The sequence below is a fragment of the Brachypodium distachyon genome, chromosome 2 (genome assembly GCF_000005505.3).
Source record: "Brachypodium distachyon strain Bd21 chromosome 2, Brachypodium_distachyon_v3.0, whole genome shotgun sequence".
NCBI lineage: Eukaryota > Viridiplantae > Streptophyta > Magnoliopsida > Poales > Poaceae > Brachypodium > Brachypodium distachyon.
In genome coordinates this window covers 2,862,148-2,883,956 of record NC_016132.3, presented here as the reverse complement: position 1 = coordinate 2,883,956, position 21,809 = coordinate 2,862,148, and the positions used below count along the sequence as shown (strand labels likewise).

Below are 21,809 nucleotides of genomic sequence, written 5' to 3'. Positions count from 1 at the left end.
TTCCATTAACAAGTAACCATATCGTTAGGCTCTTTTAATGTCCATCGATCATTAGCCCCCCACTTGATAGAAGAGTGTCCAAAGCAACTTTTCAGGGAAATTGAACACGGCAACAAGCATTAGCTTTTGATCCCCAGACGGCATGAAAGACATACAGCTCTCAACAAGCATCATTTGGTCATTTTAGTTGAGTATGACATTTGATTAGTCTAAAGTGCATGTTTAAATTAAGGTCTACTCCCTCCGATCCATATTAATTGTCGAAATATTACATGTATCTAGACGCTTTTTATCCATAGATACATTCATATTTGGACAAATTTGAGACAATTAATATGGATGGGAGGGAATATTTGATTTGGAACACAAGATCTCTAAGAATTCGACCACAAAAAAAGGCATCATAACTCCTGTCTGCAAATGGGCCGGCTCGCGAGAGAAGGCGACGGTATATCTACCAGTATAAGTATAGCATCGGTTCGTATAGTATAGGAGTACTCTGTATCGATCGCTGTGGTTTTCGTGGCAGCTGGAAGAATCCAAACGAGAGATCTATACGTCGTTGGCTAGATCCATCCATCCCATCAGCAAATTAATCAAGTTCAATTGGAGGCTTGGAGCATATACGTACGTAGCTTTAGCTGCCTGTAATGAATAAGGTGTGTCCAAATCGAGCTTCATTCCGTGGGCCAAGAAATACAGTTGGTTTATGGATGGTGTGTAGAGTATTGGTGTGTCTCACTCTCAGATCAGCGGTGTGCATGTACGATGAGATTGATGCTAAGCTGCCAGGGATGAGTGTACAAGGACAGAGTATTTTGTCCTCCATGGCATTTTGAAGTGCTGCCGCCATTCAATGAAAGGAACAGACGGTAGTAAGCTGCGTGTGTCCATGCATGGCACGACGCAAGAGACCTGAAAGACGAGCAGAGGATTAAATTACAGTACACAGAATCGAGATTGATTCTGATTGGCCCGTGTGTAGATCCAAACCAAACGGGCGTAAAAGTCAAAGGTCAGCTCTTACTTCCTGGGATCTGAGCAGCTGAGCAATTAAGCAGTAATAACAACCAATACAAAAATCAGATCAGATAAAAAAAACAAGGGAGCAAGACGTGCCATGAAAATGGCCAGCAGCACCATTTCGTTATTGTTAACACTCCCCCTGATCGACCTGACGCTGACGAGGAGCATAAAACCCCACACTCTCTGCTGCGCATCTCAGTCTTTGTCAGTCCCTCTCTCTCAGACACAAACAGAGCAGGGCAGCGAGCAAGAGCCACGTCCGTCCGTCCATCCATCCATGGCGGCGACCGGCGTCAGGCAAGAGGAGCCGAGGCAGAAGGGGGCCAAGTTCGTCCTCTCCAGGCTGCTCTCCCGGGATTCCACTGCCACCGGCGCGCGCGCGCCGTCCTTCAGGGTGTACTACGGCGTGGCCTCGGCCGGCGCCGTGCCGTTCCTCTGGGAGTCGCAGCCCGGCACGCCCAAGAGCTCCCCCGCCGATCACGCGCCGCTGCCGGTGCCGCCCCTGACGCCGCCGCCGTCCTACTACCAGCTCGCCGGCGCCAAGGAAGACGCCGCCCGCCGCAACCGCAAGGCCGGTAGTAAGACCAAGCGCAAGTCATCCAGGCCGGCGGCGGCGGCCGGGCCCACCCTCGCCTCCTTCCTGTCCCTGTCCCTGTCCCTGCCCCGGACCGGCACCGGCACCGGCAAGCCGAGATCGGCTTCTTCCTCTTCGTCCTCTTCTTCTTCCTCGAGCTCCTTCTCGTCCTTGTCGTTGTCGTTCCGCGGCGCGCGGTCGCCGGCGCAGGGATCGTCGATGCGGCGGGGGAGCAGCAGGATGCACGCGTTCTCGGACGAGGAAGAAGAGGAGGATGCGGCGGCGGCCATGACGACGTGCTTCAGGGTGCGGCAGGAGAGCTTCAGGGCGCTGAGGGGATGTCGTGCCGCCATGGCCGTCCGGAGCGCGCTCGCGTCCGTCGGCGGCACTGCCACGGCACACACGCACAGGGTCGTCTAGTAACTACTGTAATTTAATGAAATCTCGCAGTGGCAGGGTGACGACTGACGAGGAGGCCGGCCGGCCGGCCGATCATCAAAGGTGTACGTTGTGCTTGAGGATTTCAGCTTGTAATACTACAGTTGCAAAAGGAGAATATGAGAATAGTCAATGCGCATGCATGCATGCATGCATGCATGCATTACACATGTATGTCAGATCAGATCTCCTTGCAACATGCATGCATGATCGATGTTGTTATTTGTTACGGTTAATTTTCGACTGGACTTTTGCATCAGGAGTCCATCAAAAGTGTTTTGCTTGAGCATGTAATACTGGTGTATATGAAAATCGAAATACTCTTTTTTTTCGGGGATACATGACAATAAACAATGAATGAGTATGCATTGCTTGTAAGAGATGACCAATGAATGTTGTGCTTGTAACTAGTGGATCTTTTCTTTCATGTGGAAACTGTCGGTTCGAGGAGACCCAAGTTAACTGAGTGTCATTCCCGGCGGCAGGGACGTTGATTTCTTCTCCCTTAACTGAGTGTCATTCGTTGCGAAATGAATGCCGCGCGGCGATTGGGAATAGATAAAGGCATCCAGATTCCGTCGGATTAAAGAGCACAACAGGAACTGTCAGCTACTAGTACTACAACCACTTCCACGTGTCAGTTCTGTGCATTTCCTCCCTCTCGATCTTCATTAGTCTGTGCGCTGCAAATATGACATTCCTTCACAATCTGGGTCTGGCAGAGACACACAGAGATGTCATCCTGCATGTATTTTCTTTTCATCGTCACTAAATTGTGCCTACACAAACAAACCCAATCAAAAAAGACACATATCGAAAATATCTCTCGTGCTGTCCTTCGTCCTTGCAGCGTTCCTGTAAATTTGAAACTAAACACCGCAGTAATACAGGAGTGATTTCTTTTATTTATTTTTGGAGCTACAACGGAACACACGATGCGCCACACACCCTCTGGCCTCTATGCACTTAACTACGTAGTCGTATAACGGAGTAAGTGAGGGCTAGTGGCAACAACGAGGCCCTAGATTTACGAGACGCATCGGGACGAGTAATCGATGCCTTCTTTTCTGGCCCCAACAAGCCATTTCTCGCCTCGATCGATCACTTGCCAGACCAAATTTATGACATGTAGGCAGCTGCGGACTACTACTGGTGCACCCATTCCTAGCTAAGCTGATCCGATCCGGTTATTCTATTCCAAAAGGAACCTTCGACGACGACCCTGATTAAACGACGGGATTAGTTTGTCAACCAAAGCCGTTGGGAACTTACCATGCAAAGCAACGACAGAGTATAAATTAACGGGCACCATGCTTCGGTTTCTCCGCCATCACGTGACCTCGTGTTCTCGTCCCGTGTTACAGCCGACTTGACCGTTGACAGTCATCTGGCCCAGTGTCCGTACACGTGCGTTAGTGCTCCAGCATACTGCATGAATATATATGTCCTCCGTCCAACAAAGGATGTCTTAATTTTGACTAAATTTGAATGCATTTATACTCTAAGTCATGTATAGATATATCTAAATTTTGACAAACTTGAGACATTTTTTGTTGAACGGAGTACATTTGAGAAAATTCGAGACAATTAATATAGGACGGAGAAAGTACATTGAATGCTCCACTGGTTAACCACACATTTTGCTGATTCTTGTGGACATACGTACGTTGGGAGGACGGATGGCCAGGTTAGACATTAACGATCGGCAACGCACAGCGTTTATCTTTGCATGCAATGCAAGGCATCGCAAAGGATTGGATCAAAATCAAGTGGCGGTTCTCCGTACTGGCGGTACTAAATCATCGGACTGGCTACTCTTCCCGATCCATATTAATTATTTCAACTTTGTCCAAATATGAATGTGCATATGACTAAAAAGTAATAGATCGGAGGGAGTAGCTTAGCTGGTATAATTGCATTATGAACATGTCATTCAGTCATTGAATAAGTTTAGTACAGACTGGACGCATCGACGATGCATGGATGCATGATGAACCTGTCCTGTCTGGCGAGATTCTCACCATCGTCACTTAATCCATCCATCGGTTTTAATTGTGGCGACCGTACGTTCAAAACTGCTGCCATCGATCGACCGACCGACGCGTATCCATTATGTTACTTGGTGGTCCGTCGATATATATTCTCTTGCCGCTACTGTCCAGACGTTAGAATCCGTATGTAGTTGACGTCGAGCCAGCCAGACATGGGATTAAATCATTAGATTTAGGAAAGAGGTCGCGTGAATAGTGAGAGAGAGAAGACTCTTAACATCAGGAAACAAAAGTGACCTGCCACAAGATGACAATGATGAGAAGAAGAATAGCTCGAGTCACCTGAGTTGGCAATTCTCGACCTCTGCAGCCGTTGATGCCCACGCTGCTACAAAGATGACGAATTATATACATCTAGACGGACTTGTAATTAAAATTTTCACTACTTCCTCTGTCCAACAAAGGATGTTTTAATTTTGACTAAATTTGAATGCATGTATACACTGAGTCATGTCTAGATACATCCAAATTTTGACAAACTTGAAACATCCTTTGTTGCACGGAGGAAGTACATATTTATACCGTTTTGCTAGATTTAAGTATTCTTCTTCATCAGAAGAAATTATTTAAGTGATCTGATTTTTAGTTAAAGATAAATTGATTCTTCAACCATTAATTGGGTATGATTTATGGATTAAGATTCGGAGCAAACTATAAAATTAGGAGAGTAGAATGGCGTCTAGATATTAATATAAATAGAAGGCTCTTTTCCTGTGACAAACAAGAACAATGTGCGATGCAGCATCTTATCCTTACCAAATTCTTCAAAGACCAGGAAGCACAAGCCATCATTGCATTCTCACTCATGCACTCTGATTATTCCGGCCGGGCCGACGTCGACAGGCGACGGTGACCCAAACCCGTGTGTCGGACCCTCGGGGTGTCGGTGACCCAACCATTCCCCTTATTAGCCTGTTGTTTAATTCAATTCAGACTTTTCAGAAGCTGGGGATGCAATCAATTGTTCAGGCACTACTTCAGTTCTTTCACTTCTCTCTTCTTTTTTAGATAACTCATAATTATTTGAGATTTGGGAGTTCTTGAGGATGATGACGATAATGATAGCACGGTTGGCATGATTGAAGACCTGATGAGTTCTTCGGAAGTACAGGTCTCCAATTCCAGATCTTCAGATCCACTGTTAATTAGGCGTGTGGTGTAGTGGCGAACAGGACAATCAGTAGATTATTCGAGATAGTTTTTCTTCTTCTTCTAGAGCTGGTAGTTAATAGCCAGAAATGATAAAGAAACATTAGCAATGATACCCGTCAGCTAATAGAATAAGATTAATCCTAGTACTGCAGAAAAGATTGCATACAAGTACTAGCCAAGATTTCATTTATCAGCAGAAGATGTACCCTCCAGTGACCAGATGAATGACTTTGCAGTTAACAGAGGATGGAGGTGAAGAAACTATACGGTACATTCTGTTGTGTATCTTGATGAGCGGACAGAAATACACATGGGGCATGGCCAAGGTTACAAGTGGATCATTCAGTTCCGACAGATAAACAGAGAATAATTCAGCCTGGTCTACTGAACAATCAGAGGCTCGGAGCCACCGGTAACATTCTGCCACTTTATATAATTTGTTCTTCAGCCAGTTGTGGCAAAAACTGAACGTCAGCAAAGTCTTCAGCAAGCACCGTCTAGTTTCCATGGGCTATCACCATCTTACTCAACAAGTTGGTGCGAACCGTTTGGCCGAGGAACTTAGGAAGGGCTAGTAATGCTGTCAGAGCTTGTGAATGCACATAGAGCTTTCCAGATTGGGACCAACATTTTGACTGGGGGATGCAATTTCTGCAAATGGATCTCTTTCAGACCACAGGTTCCTTGACGGTGCACTTTTAAACCAACTGAAAGCGGGTGAGATTTACCTTAAAAACAAGTGTGATCTTGTCTTCATTGCGTACGAGCAATGCTAAGCTCCAGTAACATGTAACAGGGGTCACGCACTCATTCAGCACTGGCTTTAGGATCTTGCCGATGGGCACAAATTGGCGATGAACTCTTCCACTGTAAAGATAACGCACAGAAGGGATCAAACAATGCGAAAACAATGAAACCTCTATTTTCTGGAAGTATGTAATAAAAACGCTAAACAACTTGATCCATCGTGAATTTTATCATTGCAAATACTGACAAGAAAGAAGTTCTTAACCCTGCTAAAATGGGAAAAAGTATTTATTTTGCTAAGCACGCGCTTCCTTTCATGCTGCCTATCTGATTGAAATTGTTGAAGGTGCTCTTGCAATGCTATGAAATTTTTGAAGAGTAGCAAATGCTGAGAGCAAGAGTGGAATCACGACGCATCCATTTAGAATCCAGGTTGGTTCTTTCATACCTCCAAAAGTGCTGTTCTAGCTGAACCCCAAAACCTGGCATGATCATCAATGACTCTGCAGAAAATTAAACGTAACAGTATTCATATAATTTCACTTCCATAAGCATTTCCAACGTGGATGGGATAAAAAAGAACATCCCTTCCTTCTACAACTGTAAGGTGAAAAATTCACTAAGATGAGTACTTTTATCCGAAAAAAGTTCGTTGAAATGCACAAAATAGAGATAATACATAACTCAAACCTCAGCACACACCTTTCTTCACAGGCTTGTACTGCAAGGATTTAGCAACAATAGCAGAAAATGGAACACACCAAAAGGAACTGAGGCATAAACTCTCCTGGAAAATTTAACCATGGCAAGTCATCAAAATGGGTAGGTAAATCACAGGCATAAAGATAATGCCTTCCCTTCAGCACCTGGATCTATGTAACAGCATAAAAGTCATCAACAAGGCATGTGTGTAACATATTTGTTCAGGAACCTAACATATTTCCTCAGATCTGAATCCTTGTTGCTAAGAGCCTAAGGTGAGATTGCCATCTAGCAACCAGAGCACCCGATCTGAACAGCGAAATAATGGAAATTCAGTCATGGTTGGGTTCTGGGAATTATCTATTACGAGAAATCCTACCTGTTTCAACAAGGCATAACAAACATTGGCGAGAAGGAGCATCGCGCCGATATAAGAGAACAGCAAACGGGACGCGCTCTTCTCGACGAAGACGTCGTGGATATCAGCTCCTCCCTCGCGGCGATGCGTGTACCTGTACACGCCGCCGGCGGAAATCCCCTGTGCTTGGTGCTTCTTCATGGTATCAGCACGCCAAAAAACAATCCAAGCTGGCATCAGCACGGAGTCATGGATCGCTCGGCAGTAGCACCAGGGGTCATCAGCGGCTAATCGGAGGTCGAAAACTCGCGAGATCTAATCACCACTCAGAGGTTTAACTTGCTAAGATCAGTCCCCACGAAATAAGCTTCCTAGCTAAATGCGCGGAGTTGATGTGGGTTGCGAGCACCTGCAAATGGGATCCAACGAGGGTTCGGAAGCAGCCGGACCGGCGGCGGCAGGGGAGGAGGGTAACCGCCGGACGGCGACACCGCGACAGGGAGAGGACTGTAGTTCGAACGGCTGAGATCTCTCTATGGGTTCAGATCCGACTAATCATAGCCGTCGGTTCTGAGGTAGTTGTAATTTCCGCATGAGTTTCACTGTAAACGGTTCAATCTCGACACAGGATTTTGTGACCTGAAGGCCTTTTATATACAACATGATATCCATCAGTTACACTTACACCATTGCAACAAATCAGAGTGCCAGATTCTGTTTCACAGAAATTACAACAATCAAACGAAATAAATCTTGCATCCACAGTTGGAGTTTACACCAATCAGTGCTCCCTGCTTCTCTCTACAGCAGCAGCTGTTACAACATGCAGGTGTTAAGGTACAGACTTACACATTCTACACTCATGGAGCTACTATTCAGGGGCAGAGTTCTGAAGAGCGAAGAGTGGATTGGCAAGCTCTTCTCTTCTCGCTTTCCCCATGCGCTTCTCCTTCCTCCATTCCCATGGCTTCTCGGGGTTCGGCAACGCCCACAGCCCCGCTCGGCTTGCCTGTGCCTGGTTCTCCCACTGGAAATTTTCAGTCCGTCAGAAACTTTTCATGTATGTATCTAACTGAAGATATGTCAAGAGGGTGCTCCACTACTCTGGTCAAGTGAACTGGAGCTGTTAGGTGTGCCACACTGCTTACCGTGGCGAGCTCCAGCCGTCGATCGTAGGCAGTGTAGTGCCAAGTGAGCCCTCTCTTCAGCATGTGTTCCTGTTCCCAAAGCAAGAAAAAAACTAATTTGTTTCATAGTCAAAACATCACCAACTAGCAGTAGCTAACAAAGCAAGAAAATGTGTATCTTCGGCTCAGGTAATCTACATTTTTCTTGCTGATTTAATACCAAAAGCTTGGTCCTCTTATTTATAGACATTTTCATAATCTTGAACACATTGGATTTCCTATAGTGTAAATGTACGTGTGATCATGCAATTTCAAGAACAGAGATTTTTTAGAAAAGGGAAGCTAGCACATGGAGCAAAAGATAATTCAGTACATCAACAGATTATTCCAGTATAGCAGACTTCCAAATGGATAACAGTGTGATATTTTACCTGCACGAAGATCCCATTGCATTCAACATCTCCAACCAATCGATCGTACCGATCCTTATCATATATGGAAATCTTTAAGGCTTTTCCTTGCACAAGCTTCACTAGCTCCTCTTTTGCCTCTTTACCATAAGGCATTGAGTTCTCTGGTGCATCAATCCCTCTGCATTGCATTCGTCACATTCCATAATATCTCAGATGTAGTCCAGTTAGAACAAAGTCCTTGATCATTGATTGAGAATAAGAGGTGCGACAAACCTTAGCCTGATCCAGTACTTCTTCGCGAGAACCTGTTCGCCCCTCGAGTTAGGAACTTGCCTGCCCTCAGAAATAACAAGCTTCAGAAATCAGAAGTGGTCACAACTCACAAGCTGACAAGATAGATGGATACACAGTTGAATGAAGTCAATTCGAACTGACCTATATCCTGCATCCACTAAGATCTTCTGAAGCGCATCAGCCTTCTGATAGTCCTTGGCTGCCCGCGCCTTGGTCCGCTCCGCCACGGCTTCCTGAACTTCAGGGGGCACGTTGCCGAACTCACGAGGGTCCGCCGTGTCAACATGCACGGTCATCGTGTCACCATCGGCTACAGCCTTTGCATCCACCTAAGGAACTAGCATACAGATATTTCAGCCATTTACCTTCGGAGCCGATGCAAAGGGAGACACTAAACAAGCAGGCCTTACAGGGAGCGTGTACAGCTCATACTTCACACCTCGAGGTCTGGGCGTGCGAGCGTGAGCAACAGGTGACAACGAAATTCTCCAGGAGGAGCCCAGAAATGAGTCCTGCAACACGAAATCAAGACATGGGATTGATTAATTAGCGAAGGAGTTGAATCAAGAAAGCGAGGCTCTTTTTCACCAGCTGAATCCACAATGCTGCTGCTACTACTAATAACGCCCCTAGGGAAGGAACTCAGGGAGGATCGATGAGCAACCAAGAACTCTGAAACGCACTGGTGACTATTGTCGAGTACTAGACTAGTAGTCGGGATTCAGCTTCCGGCATGGTTGGAGTAATCGATAATACCTTGGCGAACAGCGCGTGTCGAGCGTTGGCGAGGAGGACGGCGGCGCCTATGAAGCACAGAAGGACCTGCGGCGGCGACAGCGAAGTGCGCTTCCTGGCGACGCCGCCATGGGCATGGATTCCCCTCTCGCGGGCGCGGCGGCACCTGTGACTCTGAGCGGCATACATGGCACCGTCGACCCGCGGGGAGCCGGGCCTCGGGGGGAGAGCGCCGCGGCTGTACACGGCGAGCGGAGGCAGCAACGGGAGGCTCCCCGGCGCCAGGTCAGCAGCGTGCGGCGCGGCGGGGCATGGCGACGGGGTCGCGCCGGGAGCGCGCCGCTCGAGCCGAGCTGGTGGTCTCCGGTGCGTACAATATAGTGGCCGTCTGCTCTGCTCTGGCCCATGGGCCGAGTGCGTTAGAGGCCTGCTCACTTTCTCACCTAGGGCTTCTCTACGGTCTACGGCGCCATGGCACAAAAATGATCAAAATCGAGTACGGTTTACATCAATTCGCCATACTTCACTAAACTTATGAGAAACAAAAAAAAACATTACGTTCCAGCACTCATCTCAGCTTTATCTATCAACACTCAACGTTCACCAACAACACATAAACACACCTGCATTCAACTCAACATTGTCCTATATATGAATCAGTTCTCTGTTTTACAGCAATAACAACAACAGTGTCGCCAATGCAATCACATGCACAAATCAATCACCACAGCCACAGTTACAACAACAATAACCAACCAATCAGTGCCCCCTCCTGCTTTAACAACCCTGCAATAGCTAGCTAAGCCAGTTACTACCCCCTAACTTGTAGTACAGCGGTTTACGAGTCTGCAGGCCGGCTACGCATCAATCAGCTGTTCACTGAAACAATACACAACAGTACAGCATATGGAGCCTATATGCGGATTATGCAGTGCCGTTGCGCTTGGCTTTCCGGTACTCCCACGGCTCCTGCGGCCTCGACGATGCCCACAGGCCCTTGCGGCCGTCCTGCGCCTGCTTCTGCCACTGAAGGTACATACATCCAAGAGAGGGTTTAATTTCCTTTTCCACCAAAAATTGCATACGTGCATTCATGGTTTTGGTTCCAAATGTTTTGGTTCAGAAAATCAGAATAGTCAAACGATCAATGGTGTGTAGTGATGTATTGCTTTACCTTGGCAAGTTCCGGGCGTTTGTCATAGGCCGTGTAGTGCCATGCGAAGCCTTTCTTCAGCATTTGCTCCTGCGTGGTGGAAACCAAAGAGCAAAAGTTATACTCCTGAATGTAGAAGGGGCAGTCTGCTAAGTTCGCCTGAATTCCTAGTTAATCATTTTCTTTCATGACCCTAACTTCCTAAGTAACACTCTCCTTACTCAACTATAGTACATAAACACGGTTGTGAGCTGGCATGTCGTGAATTTGCAAGATCAAGCGTGAAGTTTCTCACGAAAGCCAACAGCACATGGCACAAAGAACGTTTGCACTTCTTCCTAAGTTGCAGTTCTACTCCATAATTAATTCTAACGTCCTGAGTTGGAGTAACTAGTGCATTTCAGTTTTGTGAACGCCTTTAAAAATCCTTAGTTCCTCACCTGCACGAATACCCCGTTGCAGTGGATATCTCCGACGGATCTGCCGTAGCGGTCCGTGTCGTAGACGTGGACCGTCAGGGGCTTCCCTTCCACCATCTTCAGCAGCGCCTCCTTGGCCTCCTTCCCGTACGGCATCGCGCTCTCCGGCGCGTCGATCCCACTGCAAACCATTGACACCAAAATCAGAACTCTAGTAAGTAACGAAATGTATCCGATCTTGATCACTGAAGCAGGGCGCGAAGTAAAAAGAACCTTAGCCTGATCCTGTACTTCTTGGCGAGCACCTCCTGCCCCTTGGCGTTGGGCACCTGCCTGCATCGTTCAGTCAAGAGAGCACGTTTTCTCAGAATTAACCCGTCAAAATGCTGTAGAACCATGGGATGGAATGCTGTTAGAGCTGCAAATTTGTGATCTCAGGATACCCTCCTTAGTTCAACTAAATGAACTAAAATTTTAAAATGACACAACTTTTTGGAAAACTAGTTCATTTGTTTGAACTAAGAAGGGTCAGAGGGTACCCTGAAGGTCAAAAATTTGCAGCTCTAAATGCTGTTGACAAGTAATTAATTACGGAGTAACCGATCATTTGACATTTTTGGGGTGCCTATTAGTACTACTGACCTGTATCCGGCATCGGCCATGGTCTTCTGCAGCGCGTCGGCCTTGGGGTAGTTCCTGGCGGCCCGCAGCTTGGTCCGCTCCGCCGCGGCCTTCTTGATATCGCCGGGGACGCTGCCGGGCTCGCCAGACGTGTCCACGTACACCGTGATCGTGTCGCCGTCCGCCACAGCCTTGGCGTCCACCGGCAGCGTGTGCAGCTCGAACTTGACGCCCGGGGGCTTGTGCGCCGGGCCGGCGTGATGAGCCGGCGCCGGAGCCGCGGAAGACGGTGGCGGTGGTGCCGCTGACGCCGCGTTCGGGTGCGGGAGGCCGTAGAAGGCCAGGAGGCCCTCGACGTCTGCTTTCTGGTGGTTCTTGAGTGTGAGCACGACGAGGCGCGCCGCGTCCTCCGGCGTCGTCGGGGCCGGCCTGGCTTTCTTCCATGCCACTTGCAGCTTCTTGTACCTTGAGTTTGCATCACCAAGCAACAACGGTAACTAACACTGAATTCTTCATTGACCAGTAATTAACCATGCTAAATTATCTCCTCTGACATGTCAAACCCAATTATTCTCTACACTTAAATTCTTAAATATACAACTGAAGTTCTCTTTCTACTCCCTGATGACTGAACATCTGTGCTTTCCCAAGCCAAATTCAGCAAATTGTACTACTACCATTTGCTTTTTCTCGTTTTAATAAACGTTAGTACGACTTAATTTTTATCGATTTCTTCTCCCCGAGGTCGCTTTCGAAGTTTGACACCTCGAAGCCTTCACACCCACGGCAACTGCCTCTCAATCTTTGACAAGCGCGTCACCAGCTCTAAGTTAAACTAATCGAAAGAAGAACACAGGAACGAAGAACACGGAAGCGAAAAGGGAAAATGGGACGAATTATACCAGTTGGCCTGAGCGTTCTGGGAGGAGACCACATGCCGGCTAAGCCCTTCCGGAACCTTGAATCAGAAGCAAAAACGCATGGACAGAAACCCCCAAGATTAGACAGCCCTCTTGGAGTAATTGAAGTTCTTGACGAGTCAAGATAAGCAGCGGCGCCAATTCAATTCAAGCTCAGGGACGCGCGCGTGCGTACCTGCTTGGTGCGCTGGAAATGGAGGATGTCGCGGCCGAGCGCGGCGACGGCGGCGTGCGCCCCGTGCGGCTGGTATGCCGACTCCGACGCGGCCGAGCAGAGGTCGGAGCAGACGCCGCACAGGAACCTGTATATGCTGTTCCCCATGGCCGGCGCAGCTAGCTAGCTAGCTAGCTTCTCTTCCCGACGAGGATGGGACGGGACGGGGCCGCCGACGTACGCACGCCGTGGGTTTCTGTGCGGGGTCGATCCCCTCCGGGATTTGTAAAGAAATTCAGGTGGCTTTGTCTAGATCTGCGAGAATGGATGAGATGACAGTGTGTGTGCCGTGCGCGTTGTCAGGAGCCGTTTTTGGAAGGAATCGCGCCTCGCTTCACGAGGAGGAGATGGGGAAGGAAGGGGACGGGTTAAAGGCTTAAAGCTGGTCGTACCAGTACGAGTGTTAAGCTGTCAAGTCGACGCGAGATTTGCCAAGTGGAGGGCGCTGATTGGCTGGAGGAGAAACTTGCTACAGTGAAGTTAATTGCAATTTGCAAGTGGTTAGGAATCGCTTGGTACTCCATGTCGGCATGTCGACGCGTTACGTGGATCGGAGGTCGTTATCGCCGACTAATAAACTAATCTTTTGGATGTGCTTTCGGTGAGAGATTTTGGTTTCCAATAATGGTGTAGGAGTTTAGGTTCTTAAGCTATGTGGCATATGCAGGTCCATATACAAGATCGCCAATGCCAATTTGGATGGGTGCAGATGGGGTAAGTCGATTTGTTTTTTGGGTGGGTGCTTGGCCTTGCGCCACCTCAGATGCATGTTGAGAAACGCATTATTGTGGGGGTGATCTTGGTTTGTTTCAACACTTGCCGCGCGATTTGTTTACTCAAAAACGAAAGGCCAAATCGGCTGACTCTCGACGTGAGAATGGCTCTCGCTAAATTTGTACTAACCACCACTCTTCTCTGTGTTCTGAGATTAACTTTCTTACGGGGATCTTTTTACATTAACTCGCACGCATCACTGGTGCACTGAGTCACGAGCGTGGGCTGCTTTGGAGGCCCGGAGAGATGCATAACAACACTCCCCGCAAAAAAAAAAAAAAGATGCATAACAACATGTACTAGTAGTACTCTGTCGGTTAACGTCAAGTTTGTGCTCAGATCTGAGTTTCCGCTATAGATTCGCTGTCTGTCCAGTGTCCAGGCCCAACTGTTTGTTCAGTCCAAAGAGCGCTTGCCACCTTCCTGAAATGGGCCCGTACCGTACCGAGGACGACGAACGCGCGAAGCCTGAACAAAAGAAGCCCGCGCCTGTGTCTGTTCCTTTGCCCATTGGGCCAGCATCAACTGCGGATCGCTGTCTCCGGAGTCCGTTGCATCCTGCCACTGCGGCCTAGCAAGGATGCAAACGGGATCGGGATCGGTCCAGCCCGGCAGCCCCACCTGTTGCGAAAGTGAGACACGCCGGTAGGCCCCTCGTGCTTCTCGCAAAAAAAAAAAAGGGTAGGCCCCTCGTGCCAAACGCTAGGCTCTTCGTGCACGGGCCCCGATCGAGCGACGGTGCGTACACGTGCCTGCTGGTCCGTGCGTGAGAGGGGCTCTCTCCTTCGCGTCCGACATACTTACTGCACACTACAGTTCGAGTAGAGTACTGCAACTGCTACTCTGTTAGTACTAACATTTCATTTCCTTTGTGATACCTCTGCTCCGTCGTGAGCCGGGCAAAGCTAGATACGGCGGCTCAGTCGTGCTCCGCTGCTCGCGCTCGATACGGCGGCAACGGACCGTGAGGCTGTCTACGCTCTACACCCAGCTGCGCACCTGCTTCACCACACACTCCTTGACTCGTGTGCGCGGCACCATTAAACTTTTCGGCACGACCGAAAAAGCGATCGGTCTCGGCACGGCCAACTCTTTTTCGATCCCGGCAGAGCAAAAGGCTCTGCTGGGTCTCCCGCTTGCCAAACCCCTCGACGGATGGACGGGCGGGTGAATCGAGGAGGGGATGCCTATCGCCCTGCCTTGTTCTTGACTCTTTACTGCTGTATACGACTAGCTACTCGATCCACCTGCACACTACACCAAGGGGAGGGTACAGACCTCCACACGATCCCCCTCCGTTTACAACCGTCCATATGGCTTCTCGCCCTTCCGATGATGAATCCAACGGTTGCTAGTACAGACTACACAAGGCTCCCCCGTACGTGCCGGACGCGCCCGTGACCACGGACAGCTCCATCGCACCGCAACAGTAAGATTTTGTTCAGCAAGTACTACAGTACAAATGCCAATGACTCACAAGTCACACCAGACACCCTGCTAGCTACAGTACTACACGTAGTAGCAGTACGGAGTACTCCGTACTCGTCTACCCAAGTGAATAGCTTTATCTGACACTCCACACAGTCTCCGAGGAGTAAACCAACCCGTCAAACCACATCACTCACTCGGTCTCATTCCAAAGCTTTTGCCTCAGCCGCTTAGTCCGTTGGGTCTGGAAGACGCCACATCCACACGACGATCCCGATTATGGCCAGTATCCTGCCTTTTTGTTTCCTCTCACAAAACTTACAACCCTTGATTCATGTTACACACGACAGCCCTTCGACCACGACGGACCTCGAATTTCCGCCGATCGGTATTATGATCTCTCGTTATTAGCAGATCGGCCCACCGCGACGACGACTCAATATTCTAATCCGCTGAACGCTGCTCCGCACACAACCACCAATTACCAACGCTCTCGTCGTTGCCCGCCCCAAGGCGCTAAGTACATCGCCTCCTCGAGGCAAACGTGTCTTCAAATCTTGGACCTTGTTCTGATACGAAATGCTGGGTTTGACTGAGTATCAATCACGTGGTGATGACGCACACCCGAACAAACATCACAAGATTATTTGGATATTTTTTTCTCTTCATATTTATTGCTCAATACTCACAGAACTTGCAACCCTTGATTCACGTTGCAAGCTTGTACCCTTGGAGTAGACTTGTATTAGACTCGTCTAATACTATACTCCCGTTCGGACTTGACATGCAGCCGGACTGTGACCTGACACAAAAAAAAACACGTGACTCCAATCCGAGCAAGATTACTCTGACATCCTCCTCCTTCAGCTACCTTCCAAGAAACCCCCTCCTCTCCCCGACTTCCCCGGAACCCTCACGGCCTCACCGGCGGCTGGTTAATTAAGCGGATCAGCGCAATGAAGATCCTTGAGTCGCCGCTGATGGGCGAGTTCATCGGGTACCTCAAATCCACCTGGAGCGGCAACTCGCGGGTGAGCCAGCGCCGGCGCCGCCTGCGGCAGCTGGTAGCCATGGTGCGCGGCGTGGCGGACGCCGCCGAGGGCCGCGCGGTGAGGAGCAGCTCGCTCAACCGCTGGCTGGAGCTTCTGCGTAACGAGGCCCTGCGGGGCCAGGCGGCGCTGGACGCGACGAGCGACCCGTCCGCCGTCGTCGGCTCCGCGAGAAAGTTCGTCGCCGGGCTGAAGACGCTGTTCGTGTGCAGCGCCGAGGTCGACCGCCTCACGGACGCCGTCGAGGCCCTCGAGCGCCTCGCCGGACCCGGCGCCGACCTCGACATCTTCCTCAAGACGCTCCAGCTCGACGCCGCCGCCAACGCCATGGACGTCGACGGACCTTCTTCCGCCTTCGTGGCTGCGCGGTATAGGGCGGAGCAGGGGAGCTACTCTGTTTCCGCTGCCGGAGACGACGATGACGAGATGCCAATGCTGGGCGTGAAGAGGAAGCGCGTTGGGGGGTGTTCCGGCGTGGAGCAAGCCGGAGCTGAAGATGGCGATGGGGAGGGCGAGGCGGCGTCCTGTGGCGGCGGCGGGGAGCGGGTTGTTGTTTTCGTGGACCGCGCGTGCCGGCACAAGCGGCGGGCGCTGGCGTGCAGGCGGCACGCCGCGGGCGCCGGCGCTGCTCCCGCGGCGGCGGTGGCGGTGGCCATGGCCAGGGTGCGGCGGCGCATCGGGAGGCCGGACATCGGGCGGCGCCTCTCGAGCATCTCCCTGCAGTGACGACGACCCATCGAGCAGGCTGCGGGCATTTTGGTTTCTGTTGCTAGGATTTGGGAGGAATCGATCATCCTAAAAGCAGGGGCATGCATTTGGTGATGCAGATTAAGTAGTTCTTCGTAGAATAGCGAGTTGATCGGATTTAACTCCTGCTGATGGCTTGTTCCTGGCCGATGCAAACTGGAGTCTTAGTTTCTTTCTCGTTTGTTGAGGTCGACTTGTGTTCTTTCCAGCTTCATTAGTGGGAGTACTCCGCTGATGTTACGAGGTTAGCGCAATTCAATCACTTTCGACAAAGACCCTGTTGTTACTGAACTCTGTGTCTCTGTCACCAGTCTGATGCCCTCAAGACAAGCGACGGCTTCAGCTTCTTTTTCGGTTCAAATTACATTGATCAATTGGTCCCCAGGCTGAGAAGATCGCCCGGCCCTGCGGATCACGGAGCAGAATCGCTCCCCATCCCCAGGCCCATTGTCGAACAAGGAGAAGCTCTCATTTGTGTTACCCAGCCCGTATATCCGGTGGTTTCCAGGCAGCAGCTACAGACAGCTATCCGACAATGGTCAACCGTCAACGGGGGTTTGGGAGGGGATGCTTCCTGCACCTGAGCTTTTCCCTTTGTATCGTCAAGGGCAATCAACGGCAGCATGACGTCGAAGGCTCGAAGCACGTTTGCAAGTATCCCTGGCAGAGCTATCGATGTCATCCTTGTACAGCATCACATGACTACATGGTAGCCTTGGTGCGTACTGATCCCAATCGAGAACCGGCCGCTCCAGCCGGAGCCGTACGTTCGATCCAAACCACTTGCACTACATATGTTACAATGGTAATCCATACACGTGTATACTGCGTCAGTTCATCGATGGCCAAATTACTTCCATTCCAACGCAACTGCTCTTCGGACGCAGGAAAATGCATATAATACACGACACGAAAAAGGAAAAAAGACACCGCGCTTACGTGTACCGGAAATCAGAAACAGGATATCAAGGCCGATCGCCCGATCATGTATTCAGCGGGGGGTCCTCGGCGATGCGCGCCAGGTGCGGGTGCCACGGCGCCGCGTGGCTGCCGGTGCTCATCCGCCTCCGGTGCTGCTGCTGCTGCTGCTGACCTGCCGACGTGTCCTGACCCTTCGTCGTCTCCGGCGACGACGACGAAGAAGCGCCGCTGCCCTCCGACTTGCTGCGGACGTGGTGGTTCCTCCGGCGGCCGTCGGCGTCGCCGGCAATGGCGGCATCGGCACTCGGCTTCTTCTTCGTCTTGGCGTCGGCGGCGGACATCACGGAGGCGGCCGGGACGAGGAAGTAGATCTCGCCGCGCCGCAGCTCGGAGCCCGGCGGCACGACGAGTATCCGGGCCGGCGTGGACGTGGAGGACGAGGAGGAAGACGACGAGGCGCAGGGCTTGGTGAGCACGTGGTCGGGGTGTGCGGCGAGGACGGCGGCGGCGGACACACCGTAGTAGTACTCGTCGACGCGGCCGCCGAGGTGCACCACCCGGACCAAGTCCAGCGCGCCGCACGGCAGCACGCACGCCAGGCAGCACCTCAAGCTGTTCCCCATTATGAACTGTACGTGCTCAGTACGCTCTAGCGGCGCCTTTAGCTGCCTTTCTGTCTCTGCGCGCGGCGCCGTGAGGTGACTGTGGAAGATCGATCGAACGCGCATATAAGGAGAAGACAATAGAAGCTAAGCGTAAGATCGAAAGGAGGAATCAAACAGAAGAAGAATAATGCAATGCTCACGGCCGGTTCGGTGAGGCGCGCCAGTATTATTCAATCTGGCTAGCTATAGTCCGATATCACTCATGTCATGTATGCGTACATGTTGTGTTGTCCTGGCTTTATCTAGATTCTTAAGGAGTACGGAGTACTATACTTCGCATCTATTGCCTAATCATGATTTGTTTGGAGCGATCAGGCGACGAATAATGGCTTTTAATTTCTTTTTTCTTTTTTTTCCTCTCCTTGATGGCTCCGTCGACGGGTCGATCCGTTGGGCTGTATGATTGGCACAGCACACTGACGCGCCCGTACAGCCATGCTGCCTTGCTGTACCTCTTTGCTTGATTGAGTTTTAAGCTTGAGCACATCGATCGATCTAATGAGTGGGTGCATGCCTGCATGACAGGGTGAATCTACGTGCAGTTGGACATACAAAATGAGTTTAATTAAGAGGGCTTGGGGAAGAAATTTTTATAGAACAACGGCGATTAGGGTTCCGCAGGCGGCGGCGGCGGCGACCGGTGGTGTACACCGGGTCGAGCTCGGATCTGGTTGGCAGACTGGGATCCCGTGGAAGGAGTGCGGGGGCATGGGTCGTGAGGCGATGCAGAGGTATGTTAGGAGGATAGTAGATCTGGATGAGGAAGAATTCTTGCGGCAGTTGGCAAGACGCAAGGCAAGAGATGTAGATCTCCTGCCGGAGGTCAAGGAGATGCAGGATGGAATCCTGGGCATTATTATGGCAGACCGAGAGAAGAGAAGGAAGGAGGGGGCGCCGATGGGTGGTGCCGCGGATCGGAATCTGGAGGTTTTGGGAGAAGTTGAGAAGGTAGAGAAGAAGGGATCGGCGATCAAGATATCAACGGAGCTTTTGGAAGTGCAGGAAGGAATTCTGGGTAAAGGAGGCGGCGCTTTCCAAACAACGGCGGTGCCGGGTTTGGTAGTTCCACCGGCGACCGGCCCTTTAAATACAGGAGGCGCAGAGGGGTAGAGATCTTCATCCAACTCTTGCAACCCTAAACCCCCATCTGCAATGGCATCCAGCAATTCTTCGGCGGCAGCGGCTAACTAGGCGAAGCGTGGCGGTGATGACAAGGCGGTCTTTGTTCGCAGGCCTGGGAAGGAGCACGTGGAGGAGGGCGCAAGCTCGACGGTTTGCAGCAAGGCGGCAGAAGCACGTGAACAAGCCCGGCAAATTCTGCGGGCACGTGCAGCTGTGAGCGATGACGATGCTTTGATCGTCAACTTCACGGCCATCCAGTTGGAGATGAAGCAGCGGCGCATTGTGGTGGGAGGTCCCCTCTCCACACAGGTGATCCACCACAGGCAGTTGGTGGAAGGCTTGGCACAAAAGTGGCAGCTCCGAGGAGGCTTGGAACACAAGCCTCTAACTGACGGTCGCATCCTTTTTGAGTTTGAGCATGCAGGTGACTATTCTCACGTGATGAATGGCGGCCCTTGGCTTCACCGGAATGACGCCGTCCTCCTTGCAGCGTACGATGGCAGAACCACGGCAGTGGAGGTGCCGCTGGATTGCTTGCCGATCTAGGCAATGATTTACGAGGTGCCGGAATCCATGCTGACAAGGCAAGTGGGTTTTGATCTGGGAGCCCAGATAGGCCCTGTCAGGAAGGTGCATACGGACAACAAAGGATGGGTGCGCGACTGCTTTCTTCGTGTTCGAGTGGAGCTGGACGTCAACATGCCTCTGAAGTGTTGGGCGAAGATCAAGGATGAGGAAGACAAACTCAGGTACTGTCCGGTGAAATATGAGCGTTTACCTCATTTCTGTTTCTTTTGCGGACGCATTGGGCACACTGATAGGCACTGCATGATGCCGGAGAACGAGAAGAAGGTCCTGTACAGTGTGGAGCTGCTAGCATCGCCCTACAAGATGAACAACCACATAAGCTCCTTCCTCAAGGGTGACCCTTCTAGAACGCGACACAATCTTTAGTTTGGTGGCACAGGTGTGGACGGGCGCGCTGAAGGGATGTGGAGACATGACCGCCAGGTAACCAGCCATGTCCGCGAAGTGAGTGCGACAGCCCCAATCCGCCTTGGAGCATCGGCACCGCCCCCTGCTAGAGAGGTAGTCATGCAGAACCCGGCTGTTCCACCGTTGATGGACGAGCAGGTTACGGCAGCTGTTAACAACACGAAGATCAAGAGGTCATGGCTGAATCGCTACCATATGGATCTGAATTAGGGCAACCCGACACGCTCGTTGGGGACTTGGCGACGCAAGGACGGAGGAATGAGTGTACCACCTCTTCAGGAGTGCTTGGCTAGTGACGGTTCAGTTAGACAAGAGTTAGGTCTCGATATTGTTAATTCTATTGCTGCTAACTTTGCACAGGCACATGCAATCGTCCTGGGAACAGGCAGGAGATGGATTGCAGGGAGCAGGAGAATCAGCAGCAGATTGAGATCGCAAAGAGGATACGTTTGGACATGTGTACATAGGTTGTGGTTCAGGAAAACATGGCCAGTCTGGAGAAAGTGGAGACGCAGGAGGAAACGGCAGGCAAGGAGGCATAGGAGGCAACCAGCCCGAGGGCCGTTGGTAATCTGATAGGTGCGACTGACAGCGCATGTCAGAAGAAATGACGATCCTATGTTGGAACTGTCGGGGAATTGGGCAGCCTCGAACAGTTCAAGATCTTGTCTGCCTTGTAGGTGTGCATCGACCGAAGCTTTTATTTTTGTGTGAAACTAAGCAAAGGAAAGAAAAGGTGGAAAGCTTAAAATGGAGACTGGGTCTCAAGAATGTTATAGTTCATAGTGAGCAGGGGAAAGGAGGTGGTGTTGCTCTTTTTTGGGATGAGAGTGTCATAGTAGATTTAGTTAAGTTGGGGAGTCGTTTTATTAATGTAATCGTGAGTGATTTACCTAAAGAATAAAATGGAGATGCACGTTTGTTTACGGCGAGCCTCGGGCTCCTCTTCGGCATCACATGTGGGAACTCCTTAGAAGGATTAACCCCATGTTTGTTAGACCTTGGCTCATGGCAGGAGACTTTAATGAAGTAATGTGGCAGGATGAACATCTGTCCTCTCGGAGGAGAATCTCTGATCAGATGCTCGACTTTCATGAGATCTTATCACACTGTAACTTGTTTGATTTGGGCTATGTGGGTCTGCCTTGGACTTATGATAATAA

General features: G+C 50.5%; 6 protein-coding genes across 6 annotated transcripts; 2 read left to right on the top strand and 4 right to left on the bottom strand.

Moving 5' to 3' along the window:
- The first annotated feature begins 22 nt into the window (after positions 1 to 22).
- Positions 23 to 2,377, top strand: LOC100834699 (transcription factor MYC2). Its single transcript, XM_014899494.2, has one exon. It carries the CDS (start codon positions 1,121 to 1,123, stop codon positions 2,018 to 2,020), a length of 900 nt encoding a protein of 299 aa, XP_014754980.1. The 5' UTR covers positions 23 to 1,120; the 3' UTR covers positions 2,021 to 2,377.
- A 3,022-nt stretch (positions 2,378 to 5,399) lies between these two features.
- Positions 5,400 to 7,586, bottom strand: LOC100834107. The gene is made up of 6 exons (XM_003569078.4): positions 7,458 to 7,586; positions 7,070 to 7,363; positions 6,691 to 6,775; positions 6,437 to 6,491; positions 5,970 to 6,108; positions 5,400 to 5,892 (listed from the first exon to the last, which is right to left on the bottom strand). Exons 2-6 carry the CDS (start codon positions 7,283 to 7,285, stop codon positions 5,803 to 5,805), a joined length of 585 nt encoding a protein of 194 aa, XP_003569126.1. The 5' UTR covers positions 7,286 to 7,363; positions 7,458 to 7,586; the 3' UTR covers positions 5,400 to 5,802.
- A 129-nt stretch (positions 7,587 to 7,715) lies between these two features.
- LOC100834394 (probable staphylococcal-like nuclease CAN1) lies at positions 7,716 to 10,002 on the bottom strand. The gene is made up of 7 exons (XM_003565332.4): positions 9,639 to 10,002; positions 9,293 to 9,394; positions 9,024 to 9,211; positions 8,862 to 8,921; positions 8,607 to 8,766; positions 8,197 to 8,265; positions 7,716 to 8,075 (listed from the first exon to the last, which is right to left on the bottom strand). The coding sequence occupies exons 1-7, from the start codon at positions 9,804 to 9,806 to the stop codon at positions 7,920 to 7,922; spliced, it is 903 nt and encodes a 300-aa protein (XP_003565380.1). The 5' UTR covers positions 9,807 to 10,002; the 3' UTR covers positions 7,716 to 7,919.
- A 214-nt stretch (positions 10,003 to 10,216) lies between these two features.
- Positions 10,217 to 13,326, bottom strand: LOC100830819 (probable staphylococcal-like nuclease CAN1). The gene is made up of 7 exons (XM_003569068.4): positions 12,906 to 13,326; positions 12,713 to 12,768; positions 11,832 to 12,275; positions 11,463 to 11,522; positions 11,211 to 11,370; positions 10,792 to 10,860; positions 10,217 to 10,643 (listed from the first exon to the last, which is right to left on the bottom strand). Exons 1-7 carry the CDS (start codon positions 13,050 to 13,052, stop codon positions 10,542 to 10,544), a joined length of 1,038 nt encoding a protein of 345 aa, XP_003569116.1. The 5' UTR covers positions 13,053 to 13,326; the 3' UTR covers positions 10,217 to 10,541.
- A 2,503-nt stretch (positions 13,327 to 15,829) lies between these two features.
- Positions 15,830 to 17,230, top strand: LOC100834092. The gene has a single exon (XM_014898866.2). The coding sequence runs from the start codon at positions 16,103 to 16,105 to the stop codon at positions 16,919 to 16,921; it is 819 nt and encodes a 272-aa protein (XP_014754352.1). The 5' UTR covers positions 15,830 to 16,102; the 3' UTR covers positions 16,922 to 17,230.
- Positions 17,231 to 17,765: 535 nt separating this feature from the next.
- Positions 17,766 to 18,606, bottom strand: LOC100833783. Its single transcript, XM_014898885.2, has one exon. The coding sequence runs from the start codon at positions 18,589 to 18,591 to the stop codon at positions 17,926 to 17,928; it is 666 nt and encodes a 221-aa protein (XP_014754371.1). The 5' UTR covers positions 18,592 to 18,606; the 3' UTR covers positions 17,766 to 17,925.
- Positions 18,607 to 21,809: the final 3,203 nt, after the last annotated feature.

Excerpts from the sequence above, each read along its gene's own strand:
- LOC100834699 (XM_014899494.2), top strand. The coding sequence starts at position 1,121 with ATGAAAATGGCCAGCAGCACCATTTCGTTATTGTTAACACTCCCCCTG.
- LOC100834107 (XM_003569078.4), bottom strand. The coding sequence starts at position 7,285 with ATGCCAGCTTGGATTGTTTTTTGGCGTGCTGATACCATGAAGAAGCAC. Across the intron at positions 6,776-7,069 it reads GTTATGCCTTGTTGAAACAG|GAGAGTTTATGCCTCAGTTC; the intron begins GTAGGATTTCTC and ends TAAATTTTCCAG. Across the intron at positions 6,109-6,436 it reads CTAGAACAGCACTTTTGGAG|TGGAAGAGTTCATCGCCAAT; the intron begins GTATGAAAGAAC and ends TTATCTTTACAG.
- LOC100834394 (XM_003565332.4), bottom strand. The coding sequence starts at position 9,806 with ATGTATGCCGCTCAGAGTCACAGGTGCCGCCGCGCCCGCGAGAGGGGA. Across the intron at positions 9,212-9,292 it reads ATGAGCTGTACACGCTCCCT|GTGGATGCAAAGGCTGTAGC; the intron begins GTAAGGCCTGCT and ends CTAGTTCCTTAG. Across the intron at positions 8,922-9,023 it reads TTAGTGGATGCAGGATATAG|GCAAGTTCCTAACTCGAGGG; the intron begins GTCAGTTCGAAT and ends TTCTGAGGGCAG.
- LOC100830819 (XM_003569068.4), bottom strand. The coding sequence starts at position 13,052 with ATGGGGAACAGCATATACAGGTTCCTGTGCGGCGTCTGCTCCGACCTC. Across the intron at positions 12,276-12,712 it reads CAGAACGCTCAGGCCAACTG|GTACAAGAAGCTGCAAGTGG; the intron begins GTATAATTCGTC and ends TGCAAACTCAAG. Across the intron at positions 11,523-11,831 it reads ATGGCCGATGCCGGATACAG|GCAGGTGCCCAACGCCAAGG; the intron begins GTCAGTAGTACT and ends TGAACGATGCAG.
- LOC100834092 (XM_014898866.2), top strand. The coding sequence starts at position 16,103 with ATGAAGATCCTTGAGTCGCCGCTGATGGGCGAGTTCATCGGGTACCTC.
- LOC100833783 (XM_014898885.2), bottom strand. The coding sequence starts at position 18,591 with ATGCGCGTTCGATCGATCTTCCACAGTCACCTCACGGCGCCGCGCGCA.